Source organism: Notothenia rossii (genome assembly GCF_949606895.1).
Source record: "Notothenia rossii genome assembly, chromosome: 11".
In the NCBI taxonomy this organism is placed as follows: Eukaryota; Metazoa; Chordata; class Actinopteri; order Perciformes; family Nototheniidae; genus Notothenia; species Notothenia rossii.
The window spans coordinates 5,657,827-5,682,130 of NC_136910.1; the positions used below are offsets into that span (position 1 = coordinate 5,657,827).

The 24,304-nt window shown below is 42.3% G+C and overlaps 3 protein-coding genes across 4 annotated transcripts in view; all 3 read left to right on the top strand.

Moving 5' to 3' along the window:
* Positions 1–4,046: 4,046 nt before the first annotated feature.
* On the top strand, positions 4,047–8,769 carry LOC307025725 (E3 ubiquitin/ISG15 ligase TRIM25-like). The gene has a single exon (XM_079660579.1). It carries the CDS (start codon positions 6,399–6,401, stop codon positions 8,043–8,045), a length of 1,647 nt encoding a protein of 548 aa, XP_079516705.1. The 5' UTR covers positions 4,047–6,398; the 3' UTR covers positions 8,046–8,769.
* A 1,929-nt stretch (positions 8,770–10,698) lies between these two features.
* On the top strand, positions 10,699–21,222 carry ercc4 (excision repair cross-complementation group 4). Its single transcript, XM_079657372.1, has 10 exons — positions 10,699–11,105; positions 11,858–12,038; positions 13,248–13,443; positions 14,002–14,209; positions 14,610–14,790; positions 15,619–15,744; positions 15,827–15,931; positions 18,067–18,703; positions 18,784–18,896; positions 20,119–21,222. The coding sequence occupies exons 1-10, from the start codon at positions 10,929–10,931 to the stop codon at positions 20,856–20,858; spliced, it is 2,664 nt and encodes an 887-aa protein (XP_079513498.1). The 5' UTR covers positions 10,699–10,928; the 3' UTR covers positions 20,859–21,222.
* Positions 21,223–21,771: 549 nt separating this feature from the next.
* Positions 21,772–24,304, top strand: part of mrtfba (myocardin related transcription factor Ba) — a 45,437-nt gene continuing 42,904 nt past the window's right edge. For both annotated transcript variants that reach the window (XM_079658803.1, XM_079658804.1), the window contains exon 1: positions 21,772–21,923. The gene's annotated coding sequence lies outside the window, so the exon portion shown is untranslated. The remainder of the gene's footprint in view (positions 21,924–24,304) is intronic.

Sequence of the window (24,304 nt, forward strand, 5' to 3'; positions counted from 1 at the left end):
ACCAACACCAGGGTCAAGTTAAGCCCCTCCCCTTCAGACCAACCCCAACTATCCATTCACCACCACCAGTGTCAAGTTAAGCCCCTCCCCTTCAGACCGAACCCAACTATCCATTCACCACCACCACTGTCAAGACCCCGGGGGGGATGCACACTCCTGCACAATGGGGCCTAATCGCCAAAACTCCATCACATTAAATATGTATTCTTATATCAAAACTCTCCTGATTGAATAACCGAGTTTCCTCCTGAAACAAAGCACAGTGTTCATCATCACTCCGTCTGTCCCCTTTCTCATGCTAGTGGAGCCGCGCAGCGGCGAAACTGTGCCGCGCCGCATAAGCGCATATAGGTGCGCCTCATTTTCGGCTCAGTTGAGGCCCCCTCCGCGAGGTGAGGCCCCACGCAGTCTGCATGATCGGCCTGTAGGGAGGGACGGCCCTGCTTATTAGCTGGCCCTAACGTATACAGTTATACAAGCAGGTCACCTGTGTTGCTGCATAGGTCGCCTTTAGCTTTCTTAAGAGATGGGTGATGTCATTTGTGTACTTCATTATAACTAAGTGCTTTTACTGTACTCACAGTAAACAGAATTATTCATGAGTATTTTCTGCTGTTTTATCCTATATTTTAGCTTGTTGGTCTGAACACCTTGTTTCTCTTGTGCATTAAGAACACTTGTGTTAGGGCATGATTTAACAATAAATAGGTTATATATACAGTATAAAATACCCTGTCCGCCCTCCCATGCCACCCTGGCATGACCTTTTTCCCCCCCTTTGCCACCCCATGTAAAATGTTCTAGAACCGCCAATATAAGTGGATCATAGTGGATGATATTGGATGATAGCAGGTATGGATCACATCTGCTATCATCCTCCATGTCACTAGATGACGCTCTCGAGGAAATGTTTTTCCTCTGCCATGTGGATGGTGGGAAAACAATCTTGAAGTTGCTCTTATAAAAACGTGTTTGAGAAGTAGAACAAAGCTGGGATTGACGGGACGGTTGTCGGAGGGAAACGGACGGAGGAAGCCAGAAGAAGAAAGTGAAGTTGGAGACACGCTGCAGAAAGTTCAGAGAGAGTCGGAAATCATCGAAACATACAGAAACGGTAGCATTGGACTGGTTAGCATAAACTGTACATTGACTGTATCATCATGTCAACCAGCTCAGATGGGACCCAAAGAGCTGATATGGAATGGGAGGAAACCAAAGCTGTGAGGAAGAAAAGGGCTTTGAGGGAAAAAGTTAGCAGACCAAGAACACAAAGTTGGTCGGATTGGTCGAGTGGAGCAGGCTTAAACAAAAAAACAAAAGGCAATCAAAATGAAAAACAAGCAATTTCGAATACAGAACTAGAGCAGGAGTGGAAAGTTATAATAGAATTCAACCGGGATGGTGGGCATTACCACCCGATTCAACTGACAAAATCAATTGAGAAAGAAATGGGTAAAATCAAATTTGCCAAGTTTATGAACAACAAACGAGTTTTGATACAAGCAACCAGCAAGCAACAGCAGGGAAAAATACTTAAAATGACGACACTCAGTGGGGAAAAAATAAAGGCTCATATCCCAGGAGCAATGGCAATGTTGAGAGGAGTCATATCTGGAGTTCCACTTAATATGTCTATGGATGATGTTAAAAAGGAGATTAAAGGAGGAAAAGTTATTGAGGCAAACAGACTTATGAGCAAAAGAGATGGCACATTGAAGGAAACACTTTCAGTAGTTATTCAGTTTGAGAAAAATATACCGAAATCTGTGCAAATAGGATACATGAACTACAGTGTGAGGGAATTCATCCCAAAACCACTTAGATGCTATGCATGCCAAAGAATGGGACACACAGCAATGCAGTGTAAAGGAAAACTAAGGTGTGCGAGATGTGGAGGCCAACATGAGTATGGGAAATGTGAAAAAGAGGCAAAGATGAAATGCTGTAATTGTGGAGGAGAGCACAGTGCGGCGTTTGGTGGATGTGTAGTGCAGAGAGAAGCCAGAGAAACTCAGAGGGTCAAAGTACTCAGTAAAGTCTCATATGCAGAAGCTCTAAAGAAGGTTAGGGAAACGGAAGCAAACAATCAGGCTTCTAGTGGAAGGGTTCAAAGAAACTTAGTACAGAGTGGTAGCAACATTTCAGAAAGGCAGGTTAAAAATCAAAGCCAAGTACCTGTGGAAATTAAAGAAGATGATAGCATTCTCGTGGTAAAGAAAGTCAACTTTATGACATTCATCTGCCATACAATTAATGTTGCAGCACAGATGAAGAAGAAAAGTGACAGAATCAAAACCATCGTGCAGGCAGCGGAGAAATTCCTTAACATTAGAGATATAAAAGCAGACCAGATACATGAATTACTAGCAACAAAAGATGTGGGAGAAACGGACAACCAGGATGAGGGTTAGCACGTTGTTAATGGTAATTCACATACTCCAGTGGAATGCTAGAAGCCTCATAGCTAATGGACAGGAGTTTAAAAAATATGTCTATGAGTTACAAACATTGCCAGATGTAATTTGTGTGCAAGAGTCTTGGTTAAAACCTCATCTAGACTTTATGATTCCAGGGTTCAGCTCTATCAGATATGATAGAGTTAGCAATCAAAATGGTGGAGGGTGTGTTACTTTCATAAGGGATGGGCTGGCCTATAGGGTAGTCCCATCCCCTGACGACAAGGAATGTGTCATAATAGAAATATGCAGCCCAAGGAAAGAAGGGAACATAAAGCTTATCAATTTCTATAACCCGTGTAAAAATCTGGACATTGAAACCTTACAGACAATAGCAGGGACGGCTCATAGAAGGGAAGTATGGTGTGGTGACTTTAATGCTCACAACAGCCTTTGGGGAAGCAGTCAAACAGACAGTAATGGGGATGTCGTAGAAGAAATGCTAGAGGAAAGATCACTGTTTTGCCTTAATGATGGACAAAAAACAAGAATAGACGTGAATAGGGGGACACAATCATGTTTGGACCTCACACTGGTGACGGATAGGTTAGTTAAATCATGTGAATGGTATGTTAAAAGTGATTCTACCATAGGAAGTGATCATTACCCAGTTTTCACAATCATCAATACAAAGGTATGTAGACAGGAAGGAAGTGTATTTACCAGGTGGTGCTTTGGTAAAGCTGACTGGGAAACATTTAGGCTTTACTGTAAGGAGTCAGCGCAATTGTTAACATTAGAAGGAAGTATAGAGGAGTGCTCAAATCAAGTCACAATGCACATTAAAGAAGCAGCAAATAAAACTATACCTAAAAGAACAACAGAGGGTAGGAAGAAAGTGGTTCCGTGGTGGAATGAGGAATGTAGCAGAGCTATTAAAGAACGAAACAAGGCATTTAGGTCTTTAAAGAAAAACTTGTCACAAGACAATATTTCAGATTATCAAAGGAAAAGGGCAGTAGCCCGTAAAACAGTAAAATACACAAAAAAGACGTCATGGAGAGAGTATTGTTCCACCATTGGAAGAGGAGTAAAGTTAGGGGATGTATGGTCGATGTTTAAACGGATGAATGGGAAAAGGAAGTCGGTTAAAATTCCCGCTTTGATTGATGGGGAGAAAGTGGCAGTGTCAAATGAAGAGAATGCAGAATGTTTAGGTAGGGCATTTGCTGCGGTGCATAGTGGGGAACACCTTGATGACAAACATAGACAGCAAAAAGAGTGTGTATTAAGAGAAAATGAAAATGTGAGGGAAAAGAGACGGGATGATAATTCAGCTCTTGATGTAGACTTCTCAATAGCAGAACTTAAAATAGCTTTGCAAGGTACAGGATACTCAGCACCAGGACAAGACCAGCTATGCTATGCCATGTTCCGGCAGCTACCAGAGGAAACATTCAAATTAGTCCTGAGACTATTTAATCAAATCTGGAGAAACGGAGTCTTACCAATGAGTTGGAAAACGGCAGTTATATTGCCATTTAATAAGCCAGGGAAGGATCCTGCTAATCCCAATAATTACAGACCCATAGCATTAACATCACACTTATGTAAATGGATGGAGAAGATGATAATGCATAGACTATCACACGTCTTAGAACAGAGAGGGTTAATAAGTCATTTTCAGAGTGGTTTTCGTAAAGGAAGATCCACAATAGATGCTTTGATTAGAGTAAGCAATGAGGTGGAAAAGACAGTGAAAATGAAAGAGGTTATGGCAATAGTATATTTTGATATTGAAAAGGCTTATGATTCTATGTGGAGGGATGGGTTGCTCATCAAATTGAGTAGAATGGGTGTTGGAGGGAGAATGTATAACTGGATCATGGCTTTTTTATCAGACAGAACATTCAGAGTTAAAGTAGGGGCAGAGGTTTCAAAAGAGTGCAGTATAGAAAATGGTATTCCTCAAGGGAGTTCAATCAGCCCGATATTATTTAATGTTATGATAAATGACATTTTTAGTAATTTGGATGGATGCATAAAATCTGCACTATATGCAGATGACGGGGCCATATGGATACGGGGAAGAAATGTTCCATATGTGTTTGAAAAAATAGGGAAAGCTATAAAGAAAGTGGAGAAGTGGTCATACAACTGGGGTTTCAAGCTGTCAGCAAGCAAATCTTGCTTTATGAAATTTACGAATAAACGCAAGATGGAGACTGAGAAGCTTACATTATATGGAAAGCCGATGAGTGAGGTCAATGAATTTAAATATCTGGGGCTATGGTTAGATAGTAAATATACATGGAAAACTCATATTAAACATTTGGAAACAAAATCCAAAAAAGTGTTGAACCTATTAAGAGCAGTGGCTGGATGTGACTGGGGGGCAGACAAACAGGCATTAATCGACATCTATCGGGCAATTATGAGGACAACACTGGATTATGGGTGTTTAATATATGCAGCAGCAGCACAAACGTCATTACTAAAAATGGATAGGTTACAATATAAAGCGTTACGGTTGTGTATAGGTGCAATTAAGTCAACCCCTACTAATGCAATATTAGTTGAAGCAGGAGAGACTCCATTGGAGCTAAGAAGAGAGAAAATTGCTCTTGCTTATTGGGTCAGGTTAAAAGGAAGTGGGGAAGGAAATATCAAAAACAAAATACTACAGGAGTGCTGGGAATATTCTAAGTTTCAGGGGCGTGGGTTTGGATGGACAAATAAAGAAAAAATAAGGACATACGGCATGCATGAGTTAGAGTTTTCACCATCAAATCCATTCAGTAGTGTACCCCCATGGCTCTTTCCAATAGTAAATATAGATGTGAGTATTGTAGAAAAGAAAAGAGAGTGGCAAATAAATGAAGTAGGACTCAAAACAAGTTTGTACCTCAGGAATAATTATCACAATTACCTCAAAATATATACAGATGGTTCTAAAAACAAAGAAGAGTGTGTCGGAATTGGTATATATATCCCAGAATTTAAAGTGTCAATATCAAAAAGAGCATCAGACCAACTTTCAGTGTATACAGCAGAAATGCTGGCAGTAGTAATAGGATTACAGTGGGTGGAAGAGGTCAGACCAGACAGGGTGGTGATATGCACAGATTCATTATCCAGTTTACAAAGCATACAGTCAACAACAACTGCCAGAGAAGACATACTCATAGAAATCAATCACAGCCTGTTAAGACTTCACAGAAGCGGCATAGATCTGCAGTTCTGCTGGGTGCCTGCGCATGAGGGGGTGAAAGGGAACGAGTGTGCTGATAGATTAGCAAAAAGTGCACTACAAAAGGAAATCACATTACCAGTTCAACTTGGAAAAGAAGAAGGAAAAGCAGTTATTAAGAAGAAAGGGATGGAGATCTGGCAGAAAAGGTGGGAGAAAGACCAGAAAGGCAAAGAATACCATCAAGTGCAAAAGACAATTACAATTAATATTTATAAAGAAAGAAACAGAAGGGAGGAAGTAATGATAGCTAGGCTCAGACTAAATCACACTGCATTAAATGGTACGCTGTATGTCATGGGGAAAAGTGACAGTGACAAGTGTGGGAACTGTGGAGTTAGGGAAAATGTGGAACATATTTTATTACATTGTGTCACCTATAGAGTTGAAAGAGGGAAATTAAGGGATACAGTTTTAGAGGCAGAGAGGGAGTGGAATGTAGCGGGTATTCTGGGAACAGAAGGAGAAGGAGTAAGAGCTATCAGAAAAGCACTGTTCACCTTTTTGAGGGAAACTGGGATAGGGAAAAGAATTTAACAGTAGACCATGGATGATTTGTTTTTTGTTTTGTTTTATTTTATTTTATGGTTTTCTTTTTGATATGCTGGTTTGTTAGAGGACTGACACTATGATACACACTCGTGTACAGTAGGTGGCGGTATGCAACCAAAAGCTGTTTGCGACCCGCCATTAAAAAAGAGAAAAAGAAGAAGAAGAAGAAACTCACAAACACGCTGCCACTGAGAGATTAAATGGCGCAGAAAGGAGTTCATCTGGACCGGGAAACCTTCTCTTGTTCGATCTGTCTGGATCTACTGAAGGATCCGGTGACTATTCCCTGTGGACACAGCTACTGCATGGACTGTATTACACACCACTGGGACGGAGAGCTAATCCACAGCTGCCCTCAGTGCAGGCAGCGCTTCACACTGAGGCCTGTCCTGCTGAAAAGCACCATGTTAGCAGCTTTAGTGGAGGAGCTGAAGAAGACTGGACTCCAAGCTGCTCCTGCTGATCACTGGTATGCTGGAGCTGAAGATGTGGCCTGTGATGTCTGTACTAGGAGGAAACTGAGAGCCTGTAAGTCCTGTCTGCAGTGTGTGGCCTCTTACTGTGACCAACACCTCCAGCCTCATTATGAATCACCTGTCTTTAAGAAACACAAGCTGGTGGAGCCCTCCAAGAAGCTCCAGGAGAACATCTGCTCTCGTCACGACGAGGTGATGAAGATGTTCTGCCGCACTGATCAGCAGTGTATCTGTTATCTCTGCTCTGTGGACGAACACAAAGGCCACGACACGGTGTCTGCTGCAGCAGAGAGGACTGAGAGGCAGAGAGAGCTGGTGGGGAGACGACTAAAGATCCAGCAGAGAATCCGGCACAGAGAGAAGGAGGTGAAGCTGCTTCAGCAGGAGGTGCAGGCCGTCAATGGCTCTGCTGATAAAGCAGTGGAGGGCAGTGAGAAGATGTTCACTGAGCTGATCCGTCTCATGGAGAAGAGAAGCTCTGATGTGAAGCAGCAGCTCAGATCCCAGCAGAAGAGAGAAGTGAGTCGAGTCAGAGAGCTCCAGGAGAAGCTGGAGCAGGAGATCTCTGAGCTGAAGAGGAGAGACGCTGAGCTGAAGCTGCTGTCTCACACAGAGGACCACAACCAGTTTCTGCTCAGCTACCCCTCCTCACTGCCAGCCCTCAGTGAAGCTACACGCTCCTCCAGCATCAAAATTCGTCCTCTGAGATACTTTGAGGACGTGACGGCGGCCCTGTCAGCAGTCAGAGACAAACTACAGGACGTCCTGAGAGAGGAATGGACACACGTCTTATCAACTGAAGTGGATGTTTTACTGTCAGCAGCACTAGAGCCCACCTCCAGAGCTGGGTTCTTAAAATATTCACAGGAGATCACTCTGGATCCAAACACAGCACACAAAGATCTGGTATTATCTGAGGGGAGCAGAAAAGCAACATACATGATACAATACTTTTATTCTCGTCACCCAGACAGATTCACTGCATGTCCTCAGGTCCTGAGTAGAGAGAGTCTGACTGGACGTTGTTACTGGGAGGTGAAGTGGAGAGGGAAAGGAGTTCGTGTAGCAGTCGCATACAAGAATATCAGCAGAGCAGGGGATGAAAGTGAATTTGGAAACAATGACAAATCTTGGTCCTTAGATTGCGATCAAAACTGTTATTCATTTTGTTACAACAATATCCTCACTCAGTCCTCCAGAGTAGGAGTGTACCTGGATCACAGAGCAGGTGTTCTGTCCTTCTACAGCGTCTCTGAAACCATGACTCTCCTCCGCAGAGTCCAGACCAAGTTCACTCAGCCGCTGCATGCTGGACTATGTCTTTATTATTGTAATGATGGAGACACAGCTGAGTTTTGTAAACTCAAATAGCCTGAAGTCATTGGAGGAACTCTTCTACTTCTTAAACTCACCGTGTGTCCATCAGAACTGATTGTCCATGTCTTCACTGCAGAGATCAGCTGTCAATCAAACATTATGGGCGGGGCTTCAACATCTTCTCATGAGTTGTTCTGTAGATGTTGGACTTTCTTCCGGCTCCTTCCTGAGTCTGGTTAGCCATGGAGGCTGTCACTGCTCAGGAGGATCCTTGTTCACCTGAACTGATATCTAAACTTTGCTCTAAATATGTGTTGGATATTTCTTTCGATTCTTGTTGTTGTTTCTCTGGTAACGAGTCTTCAGAGAGAAAGCAGCAGAGCTTCTTTTATTGTACACATTTTATTCCACTTTCTAAAACAATAGAGACATTTATAATCACATGTATTATTCTGACGGATTCAATGTTATTGTTGCCCAAATTAACTACACATGAGTTCCCAGATGGTTATAACACTTATTTCATCATCACATGTTTATTTAAAATGATATTACCTACTGTAATGATCATAATCAATAAGTACATCATTCATTATTCTCCTGTAAATAGCTTAGAGTCTTTGCTTGGGAAATAAAATGTTATTTTTTTGCAGACTAGTTGTTGTTGTTGTTGTTGTTGTCCAAATAGAAAGTGGGTACTCTGATGTTTTATAGAACATAACTTATCATGATAATAATCAATAAGGACATCATGTTTGATTCTGTTTGAAATAGCTGAGTTAAAACACGTTCATGGTGTGGTGAAAGTGAAACTGGTCATTAAATCATTGAACAGACTTTACTGATGGGATTTGTGATTAAATGAAATGTTTAGATCATTAATAAAGGTTTGTCTTTCAAAAACAAAAACAGGATGTTGTTCTTGTGTTATGTCCAAGGTGCCATACGAAGCTGATGGAGAACATGTGGAAGTGATCTGAGACTAATGAAGCTCAGTGCAAGTTCAACCAGGAAGACCGTCTTTACTCATTCATTTACTATTTACATTATCCCTCTCCTCTCAATAAGTGATCGGGGGGGGGGCGTCACTCCCCAGCTTCACCAATCACTTCGCTCTATTCTCACAAGCCTATCATAGCGCTCTGCTAACCCTTTTAAATCTGCTCTCCCCTCTGACTGCTGTCATTTCAGGTGACTCAACGCAACCCTCCTCCACCCCTTTTCCCCTCCTGTCCCTCTGAATCCAGGGTCAAGCTAAGCCCCTCCCCTTCAGACTGACCCCAACTATCCATTCACCAACACCAGGGTCAAGTTAAGCCCCTCCCCTTCAGACTGACCCCAACTATCCATTCACCAACACCAGGGTCAAGTTAAGCCCCTCCCCTTCAGACCGACCCCAAGTATCCATTCACCAACACCAGGGTCAAGTTAAGCCCCTTCCCTTCAGACCGACCCCAACTATCCATTCACCACCACCAGGTTCAAGCTAAGCCCCTCCCCTTCAGACTGACCCCAACTATCCATTCACCACCACCAGTGTCAAGTTAAGCCCCTCCCCTTCAGACCGACCCCAACTATCCATTCACCAACACCAGGGTCAAGTTAAGCCCCTCCCCTTCAGACCGAACCCAACTATCCATTCACCACCACCAGTGTCAGGTTAAGCCCCTCCCCTTCAGACCGAACCCAACTATCCATTCACCAACACCAGGGTCAAGTTAAGCCCCTCCCCTTCAGACCAACCCCAACTATCCATTCACCACCACCAGTGTCAAGTTAAGCCCCTCCCCTTCAGACCGAACCCAACTATCCATTCACCACCACCAGGGTCAAGTTAAGCCCCTCCCCTTCAGACCGAACCCAACTATCCATTCACCACCACCAGGGTCAAGTTAAGCCCCTCCCCTTCCGACCGAACCCAACTATCCATTCACCACCACCAGTGTCAAGACCCCGGGGGGGATGCACACTCCTGCACAATAGGGCCTAATCGCCAAAACTCCATCACATTAAATCTGTATTCTTACATCAAAACTCTCCTGATTGAATAACCGAGTTTCCTCCTGAAACAAAGCACAGTGTTCATCATCACTCCGTCTGTCCCCTTTCTCATGCTAGTGGAGCCGCGCAGCGGCGAAACTGTGCCGCGCCACACTAATCGCGCCGCATAAGCGCATATAGGTGCGCCTCATTTTCGGCTCAGTTGAGGCCCCCTCCGCAAGGTGAGGCCCCACGCAGTCTGCATGATCGGCCTGTAGGGAGGGACGGCCCTGCTTATTAGCTGGCCCTAACGTATAAAGTTATACAAGCAGGTCACCTGTGTTGCTGCATAGGTCGCCTTTAGCTTTCTTAAGAGATGGGTGATGTCATTTGTGTACTTCATTATAACTAAGTGCTTTTACTGTACTTACAGTAAACAGAATTATTGGGTATCATGAGTATTTTCTGCTGTTTTATCCTATATTTTAGCTTGTTGGTCTGAACACCTTGTTTCTCTTGTGCATTAAGAACACTTGTGTTAGGGCATGATTTAACAATAAATAGGTTATATATACAGTATAAAATACCCTGTCCGCCCTCCCCTGCCACCCTGGCATGACCTTTTGCCCCCCCTTTGCCACCCCATGTAAAATGTTTTAGAACCGCCAATATAAGTGGATCATAGTGGATGATATTGGATGATAGCAGGTATGGATCACATCTGCTATCATCCTCCATGTCACTAGATGACGCTCTCGATCCTCAATGTGAAGCCGTCACGCTCTCTTGGTTTACTGTCACATGACCGGAAGTGCATTTTCAAAACAAAGGACCACAGATTCCAGCAGCACACTAGCAGCTGTCTCACTATGACTTCTGTTGCTTTTAGCTGACATTTTTCACCGGAATTAACAGAAACCTTGTAGTTGTTGTTGTTGGTGTTTTATTCCCTCCAACATGGCGGGTCCGCTGCTGGAGTTTGAGACGGAGATGTTCCTCAGTCTGTTTGAGGTTGACGGGCTGCTGGTGGCGGCGGAGGGCATGGGGATAGACCGCATCCTGCTGCAGTTCATGCGGGTTTACTCCGAGCAGGGCAGCCTGGTCCTGCTGCTGAACACCACCACACCTGAGCAGGTGAGCAGGGAGATCACGTGTGTTATATGAAGGCTTCTGAAGGAGCTAGCTGCCCAGTAAGCGAATTAAGGCGCCACTACGGAAGCCCATGAGGGACGTTTCTTAAATGAAACTTGAATAATATTATGATTTTTCCATTTTACAGCTGGTTAAATGCCGTTTTCATTTTAACATTTGAATCGCTTTTGTTGCACCATTTTCAACTGTCAATTGTCCATCGTGCAGCAGCCTAAGTGTTTATACATCCAATGTCATGTTTTAATATTGCTTGCACAAATTGGAAAATCAGAAAATTACTTTGTCTTTTTTTGAGCCTCATAGCATTTACTTTTTTATATTTGAATTGCATTTTAATGTTGTCAACTGTAAAGCCAGGTATGACCCTGAAAGTGAAATGTGTAACATACCTTTCACAAGTCATATAACTACCATAAGTATGTGAGAATGAAAATGCTTGTGTAAAATTCTAATACCATTATGGAATCACATTTTTAAGTTTAGATTATAATTGTACAATCTAGGCAAGATAACTTTAAGTAGAACAAATATCACAGTCTTATAATATGACTCCTGGGTACAGATGTTAGATACTTCTTGCTGCAAATAACATTCAAATTCAAATCCAAAGGTTGTATTGTCATATGCGCATAAGCTACAGTGCAGAAATGGCTATGAAATTCTTCTGACCCGAGCTCCTCCATGTAAAGATACTTTAAAGATGTTTACCAAAATACTCTCTCTCTCTCTCTCAGGAGTATTTCACAGAGCAGCTGCGAACGGAGGGTGTGACCCACCTGCCGAGGACGGTGACCAGCGACGTGCAGAGCGCTGAGAGATACAACGTGTACACGGAGGGGGGGGTGCTGTTTGTCACCAGCAGGATCCTGGTGGTCGACTTCCTCACCGACCGCGTCCCGGCTCATCTGATCTCAGGTCAGATCACGGATACAATGATTGTTTGTTACATAGTGTGATGTTATTGATCAAAGATTCAAAGATTTTTATTGTCATATGCACAAAGCTACAGTGTAGAGATGGCAATGAAATTCTTCTGACCTGAGCTCCTCCAACAATGCAACATATATACAAAAATAAAAAAATACAAAATAAAAAGTAGCGCAAAAAGTCTATACATGTAAATAATATTAGTTATTTCTGAACATATTAATAATACATTTTATTTTAGGCGCCTTTCATGACACCCAAGGACACCGTACAATTTGTTTAATAGGCAACATAACATGATAAAAACACAAACAGGAAATCATGGAGGAGACAATCAAGTGGACACAAATGAAACATATAATGGGGAGCACTTCAGTGAGTAGGCAGATTTGAACAGGTGGGTTTTTAATTGGGATTTGAATATGGTGATTGTGTCTGACTGTCGGATGTGCGGGGGGGGGGGGGAGTTCCAGAGTCTCAGTGCAGCTAAAAGCCCGAGCACCCATGGTGACGAGGCGTGGGGTGGGGACGGTTAGCAGACCAGCAGAGGGGGAGCGAGACGGGGTGTACTCCTGAAGAAGGTCAGCCAGATAGGGGGAGGGGGGGGGGGAGGTTATGTAGGGCTTTGTAAGTGAGCAGTAGGTTTTTGAAGTTGACAAGGGATTGAACAGGGAGCCATATTAGTTATTTTTAAACATGGAACAATTATTGTCATTTATTTGCATTGTAGACCATAATGGTGGTTATTACTATATCTTTGACCTGTGTTCAATTATATATTTTCTATGGCTTTATTGTAGAATTAGTAATTGATTAAAAAATATATATTTGTTTCATGAATTTGCTGTTTTTTTGGTGTTGATTTTCAAGATTTTTGGGAGAAATGATGCCTTTCTTCTCCTAACATTCCCCGCTTTGTCGCTGTAAATCTACGTAATTGTGTAAAGGCACTTTAAATGTTAAGTATAAAGGTGATTGTCCCATATATAGACTACTAAACATTTGAAATGATGCCGTATTTATTGATGGGTGTTACACTGCATTACATTTCAAAGGGTTTTATATTGTTTCGGCCTCGCTATAACTACGCTGTAGCTACCGTGCACATGATGACTAAACCCTTGAATCCTGTGGTCTCGTAACCAACAGAAACCCAGACTAACATGCACTCTCTCTCTCTCTGCGTCTCGCCCTCAGGCATCCTGGTGTATCGTGCTCATACGATCATCGAGTCGTGTCAGGAGGCCTTCATCCTCCGTTTGTTTCGACAGAAGAACAAGACGGGCTTCATCAAAGCGTTCACTGACAAGGCCACGTCCTTCTCCTCCGGATTCTGCCAGGTGGAGCGAGTGATGAGGAACCTCTTCGTCAAGAAGCTCTATCTGTGGCCCAGGTATGAGACCTATTTCAAAAGCACATTTAGACACTTCTCATCGCATGAAAAGCTCATATGAGATAAGATAAGATGGAACTTCATTCATCCCCTTGGGGAAATTCAGGCGTTTATAGCAGCAACAGGGTCAGAGTTAAAAACAGGATTCACACAAGGTACAAATAAAGACAAAATAGAATCAAAAAATTAAATTAATAATACCAAATGTTTTTAAAATAAAGTGAGAAAGTGTGTATTTATATGTCTGGGAGAGAGGGTTGGGTTTGTTTTATTTTGTTTTTATTTGATTTCTGTATTATTGTTATTATTTGTAGCTTACATACAGTATATATTCTTTATTTTGTATATTTAGTAAGTAGTCTGTTGTCTAATTTTAATTTTTATTATGCATTTTTAGTTATTTTTTTAAAAAGAAAAAATGTTGTGCTTTTGGTTGTACATGTTGTGTATTAATCTCAATACAAATGTGATCACAATTTGTTTTAATAAAGTCATAAAGTAACTGTTGAAACCAAATATCACAGTATATAATAATCTGTAACCTGCTGTATTCAACAGGTTTCAAGCGTCAGTGAACACAGCGCTGGACAGACACAAGCCGGACGTGGTGGAGCTCAACGTGTCGCTGACTCCGGCCATGAGGGCCATCCAGAGCTCCATCCTGGACATCATGAGCGCCTGTCTGAAGGAGCTGAAGCGCTACAACCCCAGCCTGGAGGCCGAGGACCTCTCCCTGGAGAACACGCTGGGAAATGCCTTCGAAAAGGTATTTAAATGGAGTTGGATGTTGAAATTGAAAGTCTGCTTCTTCTTTATATAGAACGACAAATATAACCTAAAACAAGAAAACTAAACAGGCTTTTTTAAACATACTCTCTCCAGTTCTGAGTGTTAGCGATGCTTGCTAATGTAAACAAAGACCATATTACGCCTAAAACAACATCTCTCATTGGGTACGGAGGAAAAGAGAGGGTTTAGTTACCGGACACACCAAGGACACATATTTACAAAAGACATTCAAAATGCATTTTGCATGAGAGGTGACCTTTAAAGACACAGCGAACATGGCATTCTTATGACAGGTGTTTTATCTGATCGGTGTCTAATTTGGAAAGCTGAGTTTCCTGTATTTGAGGTTTGGTTGTGTTTGGCTTACTCTTATCCAGACGATCCGTCACTACCTGGACCCCCTGTGGCACCAGCTGGGCTCAAAGACCAAGGCTCTGGTCCAGGACCTGAAGGTGCTGAGGGTGCTGCTGCTCTACCTCACCCAGTACGACTGCGTCACCTTCCTCAATCTGCTCGAGTCTCTGCGCTCCAGCCAGAAGAACTTTGGATCCAACTCAGGTAAACTACATCTTACTTTGAAATACTGTGGGTGAATATTGAACCTAATATTTGTGATTAACCCTTGTGTTGTGTTTCGAAAGCTGTTACCGTTCATGGTGCTCGCGGGTCAATTTTGACCCATGATTTATCTCAGTCCAAAACACACAAAAAAAATGACTCATCCAATATTGTTTTAACTACATCATAACTAACTTATAATGCATTCATAACCGTACAATCCTGTTGTAATTTAATGTTATGGCCCCAAAACACATTACACCACATATTGCACACGTGCATGTGTGCGTTCAGGTTCAAGTGTTAGTGTACATATTCTTTGAGAAAGGTGGAGTTCCCGAGGGGGGAGGGGGGCAGAGGTAGGGGAGACCAGGTGCATGTTGTGAACAATTATTGTTACAGTTGATGAAGGGGGTGGGAAGTCAAAGATGAATCTTGATTGGGCAAAATTGGACCTCGAGTCACCCAAAACAATTCAGCTGGGTCTCCCCAGATCCCAACACCAAATTATACACTTTTTTTTTTAGAGACCTTCAGATTTGGCAAAAATGGTCGGAATCTGTTCTGTAGTGTTTATATATCTGTGGTGGAGGATATCATGAAGCCTTGTTCTGATAAAAAAAACTAGAGCATAGTTAATATATCATTTGAACTTGAAACGGGTCACGGGAGACCCGAACACAACATAAGGGTTAAGAGGTTTGTATGCATGTCTTTGGCTCTTTTCTGCTGTAACAATGTACATTTCCCCTCTGTGGGACTAATAATGGTGTTCTGGTTCTGATTCAGCACCTTTATCTAAGTTTTGTTTGTTTATGCTACCATCAGGGTGGTTATTCCTCGACTCCAGTACCTCCATGTTTATGAACGCCAGGGGAAGAGTGTACCGCTACCCAGAGAGCAAGAAGAAAGTCAAACTGGGAGCGGAGGCAGAGAAACCGAAGCCATCCTCAGGTACCTGACATCCGCATCCTTTTCTGCTTGCATGTGTATTCATATTAGATTGCTAAAGGCTCACATTATGTGTGTGTTTCAGAGGTGAAACGGCAGCTGGTGCTGGAGAAGAGCCCGAAGTGGGAGGCTCTGACCGAAGTGCTGCAGGAGATCGAGAAGGAGAACAAGAGCTCTGAACATGAACCAGGTCAGAGTGATATACAGGTCCATTATGTCAACACTCATTTTCTATCATTCAGATTAGCCTATAACGTACTACTTTTACAGAATCTCCTAGAAGCCATGTTTAAGTTTCCCAAAGGCGTTTTTGGTAATAATTGAAATGAATCTACATAGGAAAAGCATATAAGAAAATTAAATCTACAATTCTATTTTAAATGTACATTCAGCAGAAAGGCCAATCTACACAGCGCTGACATTTCAAAGTCATCCTCTTCAGGGTATGCTGCTTCGTCATGGTTCACTTGTTCGTCTTATACACGTTACACATGCAGTAAAAGCAAACTAGTCCCCGTGAATCTGCAGAAAATACGATTATAAAAGAGGGCTTTCTGCCAGTATACGTTTCTTTTGTTTCAGAGCACAGGGCGTCCGCGGGGTCTTAAAAAGTATTAAACAGCATTTTCCAAGGTATCACATTTTGTAGCTTGTTTTCAATAAGTATATAAATTGTCCAAAGAGGTTGTATTCTACAGTCTGCCTGAATGTAATCATTGCGTAGGTGTGTAGTGTGATTCTGTGTAGTTTATTGATGGCATCCCGTTGGATTTGACTTCATCTGACCAGGACATCGCACGCTCACTGCTTGATAGCGCGCGAAGGTCCGTTTACGCCGGTTGCTAAGCAACATCGTTATGGGGAAATGCAAGTTTGCGTCCAAATGGTTGGAAGATAAGGAGGAAGGTCAATCAATACTGTATATAGTAAATGTGAGGTAAAGTGTGTCGCCAAGGTAACCGGTTAAAACTCCAAGTGACGATGTATGTCGTTAAAATGTATGGAAAGGTCTTAAAAAAGTTCTTGAAAGGTTTTACATTTGACTTCAGGATTCCTGCATATACCCCGAAGCAGGAGAAGCCCATGTTTATAACTAAATACTTTTACTAATAACCAATGGTTGCATTCAATTTGAGTGTGTCAGTAAGCCAGTTATCTAAGATCAGGACTACTTGTACCTTTTTCTGCAGTTTATTTGCGGATACATGGAAAGAGTAAGGAGTAGCTCAAGTAATTTGAAAGAGGTAGAGATAAGGATTTGGATTTAGCTGCAACACCTGAACATCAGAGGTTAAACGTATTTGCAGAGGAAACAGTCGGCTAAAAGGAATGGATTAAGAATTGAATTAGGGCCAATTAGGTTCTGTCCTTGACATAAGAAACTCTTAGTCCTCTCGCACTAATAAGATTTGGGCGACTAATTGATTACTCGATTTATCAGATCTCTACAAAGAATCGTGCAAATGCACCTCTTTATGTGTTGAGTTTCCTAGAGATGAGTTTAGACATTTGTCAGAAAAGGGTTGGACAGCATTAAAAAAAGATGCTTTGTAGAATCTTTGTTGACTCGGACAAAAATGACCTATGAATTGACTAATCGACAAAAGAGGACAGTCTTAGTCACATGATGAAGTTGATGAATGATAATCTAAAGGGGCCCTATCGTGCTTTTTTTGGGTTTTCCCTTTCCTGTAGTGTGTTTATAAAGGTTTTAGTGCATGCAAATGGTCATCAAAAAGCGAAAGGTATTATATTATTGTACAGACTTCACTTAAAGGGGACCTATCATGCAAAATGCACTTTTGTACATCTTGTATACATGAATATGTGTCCCCGGTGTTCCAGGGAACTCACCAAGTGTCAGAAAACACAACCCCCTCTCTTTTCCTCCATACCCAAATCTCTTAAAAAGGGGCTGCAACGGATCTGATACAGACTGATCCAGATTTGAACACTTCTATGACGTCACAGAAGTGGCGCTACGGCTATTGGGCCAACTCCACCAATCAGGAGGAGACAGCCACGGACATTGCCGTTCGAAAGCGCTGGAGACGCTGTAGTACATATTTCAGGCCACCAGATGGTGCTGTTCTCACTGAATCCGAGCATGAAAGGCAGTGTTAAATTGAGCGAAACGAGGAATGGATAAAATGTATGATCTGTTTGGTATTTTGAAAAATAAAAAGTATAAATATACCTTATATAGGTTCGGTCCTACACTATATTATTCAAATATAGCATGATAGGTCCACTTTAAATATGGCAGTATTTTATCTGCATTTTCTGCATTACACTGAAAATGGAACGTGTCTAACGTGTCCCCAGGTCGGGTTCTGATCTGTGCCAGTGATGACCGGACCTGTGCCCAGCTGCAGCAGTACATCCGGCTCGGCTCTGACTCGCTGCTCCACCGCCTCTACGCCCGCACCGCCGGCAAAAGTGACGCCGCTGCAGCCGCCGCCCTCGATCTCGATTGCCACAAAAAGGCCAACAGCTGGACGAAAAAAGGGGCCAAGGGAAAAGAGCCGGCGCAGAAAAAACCCACAAAGAGTAAAAAAAGACCCTCGCTGACTCTGACCCAGATGGTGGGGAAGGACAGGGCGGAGGAGGCGGCCATGATGGGCAGCAGTGGAGACGAGGATGAGGAGGAGGAACAGATGAAGCTGGATTTGTCTTCAGATGCTTATTATGGAGTTCTGAAGGAGCCGCTGACTGTCATCCACCCTCTGAAGGGCCTCACTGACCCCCACAGCCTCACCAGGGTGCTGCACGAGGTGGAGCCCAGCTTCGTGGTGCTGTACGACGCTGAGATTGGTTTCGTCCGCCAGCTGGAGATCTACAAAGCTAGCCGGCCCGGGAAAACACTGAGGGTGTATTTCCTCATCTATGGAGGCTCCACGGAGGAACAGAAGTACCTGACGACGCTGTCCAGGGAAAAGAAAGCCTTCGAACACCTCATCAGGTCAGAAACACGCTGCTCTCTGTCCGGTGATGTTTTGTTGTGTTGGTTTCTCTTTGGTGACTGTGTGTGTTTCTCCGCAGGGAAAAAGCTACCATGGTGATCCCAGAGGAGAGGGAGGGGCGGGAAGACACTAACCTGGACCTGGCAAGGAATTTAGCGCCTGCCAACGCCACCACCAACACCCGCAAAGCAGGCATGTCTATAGAACTGAAACGACTAGTCGCTATTTTCAAATATTTGGATTAGTGATTAATTGTTAGTTATTCTTCTTGCAAAAATGGCAGATTCCAGAGAGAAATACGGACACTGGAATGGAACTTTTTTTTATTATTAGTACTTTTCCCGGAAAAGGTTCCTGAGAACTACGATTTAGTTGCGTTCACACCAAAAAGTCCCAGGAACTAAATTAGTTCTAGAGAACCTTTTTTTACCCCCTTTTCAGTCCCTGCTAGAGAGCAGGGACTGTCGTGGGAGAAAAAGGTTCCTGTGTCTGATTGGCTGGACGGAATGCAAACCACGCCCCGTCAAAATCCCAAACACTTTTGTGAAGCCGCCATTTTATTATCCTCGCATTATTAGCATTAGCATTAGCATTAGCCCAGCGCAGAAACGCAGAAAGACTAACTTATGACAACACAAAATAAAACATGGGAGCGGTGGAGAGGAGGAGGTGTCGGCGTTCTGGAGATTTACTCGGAAGGCCAGTCCCCAACTCCGGGGACTTCTGGCCGGGGACTTCGATTTATACGCCGTGAAGTTGTTTGCGGCCTGCCAGTAAACCCAAAGCAGAAGAAGAAGAAGAAGTGAAGTCAGCAGCTTCATTTGCCTAATCCACCCCCAGGAACGAATTTCCGGTGTGAACACGATCTGTATTTAGTTCATGAGAACTAGAGAGTTCTCAGGAACCTTTGTGGGAAAAGTACTTGGTGTGAACGCGCCTATTTTCTGTACTTAAGATATATTAAAACGTTAAATTAAAAAAAAATTACGAAAATAATTGGTATTGAAGATAAATATTCTGATGCCAGTAAAAGTAGGCTTTTATCTACTGAGAAAAAGACGTGCAAGGACATTGTGCATTTCTGTTAAAAGATTCAGATTCCTTTTTATTTATTGTTTTGTGGATTTATTTTATATATTTACTTGTTTTTTCCCACATTCCAATCTATGAATATTTTTTTTTATTATATAAATAATTGTTCTTTAAAGTTTTTATGCATTATTATTCTTTTTATATTTTATCAGAGGCATAAAATCCAACAAAAAAACACTACCTTCACCTCCTTCCTCTATTTTTAGTCATTTTCAAACATCTATTGGTTCCCCTGGACACTTTATTTTGTCTTACCTTATAAAGTTCCCACGATTTCTTAAATAAGTGTTTTTTGTTTCCCCATTTCCTGTCCACTAACCAGGAGGTCAGGAGCAGCCCAAAGACCCGTCCCGAGTCATCATAGACATGCGTGAGTTTCGCAGTGAGCTGCCCTCGTTGCTGCACCGCCGCGGGCTGGACATCGAGCCCGTCACCCTGGAAGTGGGCGACTACATCCTGACCCCGGACACGTGCGTCGAGCGGAAGAGCGTCAGTGATCTGATTGGCTCCCTGCAGAGCGGCCGCCTCTACACTCAGTGTCTCTCCATGACTCGATACTACAAAAGACCAGTGCTGCTCATTGAGTTTGACCCAGCAAAACCCTTTTCCTTGATGGCTCGCTCTGATTTCCGTCATGAGATATCGGCCAATGACGTTTCTTCCAAACTCACCTTACTCACTTTGCATTTCCCTCGGCTCCGTATTCTCTGGTGCCCGTCCCCCCACGCCACTGCCGAGCTCTTCGAGGATCTAAAGAAAGGTCGCCTGGAGCCGGATGGTGCCGCCGCTCAGGCCATCACAGCCGAGTCGGACATGGTGGCCGAATCAGCTGACCTCTACAACCCCGGGCCGTATGACTTCCTGTTGAAAATGCCTGGGGTCAATATGAAAAACTACAGGGCTCTTGTGAAAAACGCAGACAGCCTGGCAGATTTAGCCAAACTCAGCCAGGAAAGGTTGGCAGAAATACTGGAGAATGCTAAAAATGCTAAGCAGCTGTTTGAGTTCCTGCATAATGATGCTGATGTCCCTGCTCCTGTGCAGAAGGGCAAGTGGACATGATGGGTGTGGAAATTGAATTGCTTCAAGAGAGGGATTAATCAAATGGGCTTTCTTCTTCTTCAAATAAAACTTATGTATATAATTATAATGTTCCTGGTATCAGGAGGATTAGTTTTCAATGTACATTTTGATCATAATGGCATGATGTAAAATGATTCAGACTGAATTCACACCGTACAGAATGAGTCTGTCATCAAAAAGTATTATATTTATGTACAGAATGAACTGATATACTGCAATGTTTTTTTCTATTGTATTTTGTAAACTACTCTGAAAATGGGACATGTTCTTAAATAACTTGGCAAGAATCAAATATTTTATAATAGTTTTGTGTACCTTTTATTTAAATAAATACATCTTTCTAGAACAACACTGTTTTATAACCCCTTTATTGTACTTAGACCCTTTTTAGAAACTCCACTTTATGATTTGTGAAAAGTCAAGAAAATATGGGAAATGAAAATCACCCATTAGCTGGGCATGGTGTTTCTATGTTGCTCAGTTTCTGAAAACCGCATTCATTCAAGAAAAAAGACACAATTAGTTGTATTATTGGGTGGTCATACATACAAGGAAGTCCTGGGACCTCAGCATGAAATCTAAAAGGAGTTTCCTGCATTAGTTTGACTGTATTGTGTTGTGAGAATGAGCATTTGTGATTTGTGTCACCTCGAATATCTACCAGATTCACACAGCAACCATAACACTACTCATCATATGTGAGGGGAGAAAACAGACATAGGATATTCTTTATGAGTGTTCAACGTATGAGTGTTGTTGTGATGTAGTTTAGTTTGAAAAAAATCGAGTCATGCTGATGGTAGGATGATAAATGCTGACTGACCGGTAAACAGAAAAGATCCCTCCGCCACTCCCCCCCAAGGCTTCGTCATTACGTCACTCCGCGTCCGAACCTAGACCCAGTCGCAGCCATTTTACTCCGCGAAATAAACTTCATTCTCACAGCTACAGGAAACAAAACAACACACACGCGACCATTCCCCCGGGATAATGGATATCTCATTGTGAACAGAACACAATCCGGTTTCAAGTCTTCTCAAATAGGTGAGTCCACAGACCCGGGGCGACGCTGTCTTGTTTTTAGCATGTGTTAGCATGTGTTAGCTTGTGTTAGCTTAGCCGAGCTAACTGTGAGGTGGTTGTTGTTGAGCAGCGTTTGTGATAAGCAGACGAGGCTTGGTGCAATAACACAGCAATATGGACATTAAGGGTTTGACTGCTACTCACATTGAGGTGTTTTAAGTCATTGTAAGAATGGCCGCTTCATCATGTTTTTAATTATTGGCACTGTCTGCACTCACCTGTCAGATTTAAAGTAGCTAAACAACGTTAGCTGATCCCACACCCACCTCTGCGATAACAGACACTGCAGACAGCCAAGCCAGGCAATAACACCTCTATAGGAAATATGTGTCCTGTCTCCTAATGCTATCTAGGTGTCAAGGAGAATTGGTACTTAGATCTTGTACTTGAGTAAAAGGTGGAAGTACCAAATGTAGGAATACTCTGTTACAGTAAAAGTCCTGCATTCAAAATGTGACTCAATTAAAAGTACAAAAAGATACTTAAAGTACCGAAAGTGAAAGTACTCATTATGCAAATTGGCCCATTTCAGAATATATATATATATATATATGATATGTTTTATAATGATTGATCATTAAAGTGTTATCAAAGCTGGTAAAGGTGCAGCTAGTTTTAAGGACTTTGTATACTGCAGAGTAGCTTGTTAATTCACTCCAGGTTTACTAAGGTGTTTCTTTTTAGTTTTTTTTCATTAATCCAAATCTGCTACGTAATTTAAGATATTTTGTAAATATGGTGGAGTCAAAGTCCATGAATTACCTCTGAATAATAGTGGAGTAGAAAGTAGCAAAAATGTCCCTCAAAATTGTACTTAAGTTCAGTAGTACTTGGGTTAATGTACTTATTTACTTTAAACCACTGGTACTGCATGCTTATTACTTGAGCTAGCATGCTTTCAAAGGCTGGGGCATGCTGTGATTTGGGAGACTTATCACCCTGCTATTACTGAACTCGTGTTTTCTTATAGATGGTATTTGTACTTTTTGTTATAGATGGCACAGATAGGTTGGAAAAAGGAAAGAGAGGGGATGACAAGCATGTGGTTCTAAAGTAACACTACTAAATATGACTAACCATGCACAGTGCACACTGTTAACAAGGCCCTCCCTCTTAAACCCTATGATGTTATCTTATTGCCTTCCCCACTGATTGAAGTGAGAAATGTGAGGTAGTGCTGCAGCAAATCCAAACACATTGCGGTGTGTGTGAGTCATAAAGACTGGCAGGATGTGTTGTTTCACAGGCGGCCCTTTGCTGTCCAAGTCTGACACGGAGAAGAGTGAATTATTAGAGTTAACCTAAACACTGTGTAAGGCTGAAGGGAAAGTTATTATCCTTAAAGGCTGTGTGTCGTGTATATCTTGCTTATTTTAGAGCCACCCGTGCAGTATAAGCTTGCAGGAAGCCCGTCTACCCAGATCCCTTTAGCCTAGGGGTTCAGTGTCTCTTGTGTCAAATTAAATGACACTAGAGACTTATTAAATATATGAAAATGTCCTATTTCTGACCGTTTTTCCATCCTCCACGTTATCTACCAACAGGAAAGCGTGCAACCCATAGTATCAGAAACTACTTTACATAACCAGCCTACATACTGTCTTTATTGCAGGCCACTCTCTATTAAGGTTTGTCTATCTCAGGGGTGGGGAACCTTTTTCCTCTCAAGGGCCATTTCAATTTTTACAACATCCTTCGAGGGCCGTACAAATGATTGAACTCAACGTCTGCTTAAAAAACTCAAATCAAAGCCCATTCAATTCGCCTTTCTTTCATGCTGTGCAAAGAAAAAGCAACGTCTTAATCCAGATATTTGACCATGACCCGCGCATTCATGCACAGAAAGATATGGACACAAGATGTGTGCAAATGTATTTAGTTTCATGTCCATGTGGACATGATTTAAGTTGGGGGGGGGCGGGGGTTTGGGGGCATGCATCACCAGGAAGATTTTTTTTTTAAATGTTGAAGTTAAAAGCATCAATCTGGTGCACTTTGAGAGCAACATGAAGAGATCTATGGATACATCTCTCAACATCCATATGAAACACAACTGTAAGCAGATTTTTTTCTTTATGGATATTTTACAAATCACTTCCCTTTTAAACTGTATTCTTGTTTATTAGTATTCTAGTCATATTAGTATTGTATACCTGTTTACTTTATTCTCTTATTTTTCTATAACTATAATGATCATATAAAGATGTGCCTTTACCTCACTGGTTGGAGAAAAAGCTTCTTATATTCGTTAGCATAGCTAGCTAACCAGATGCTAATAACAACAAAGTTGTTGACTGTATGATCAGTATGACAGATGAACAGATCGCCACTGGGCTTTCAAC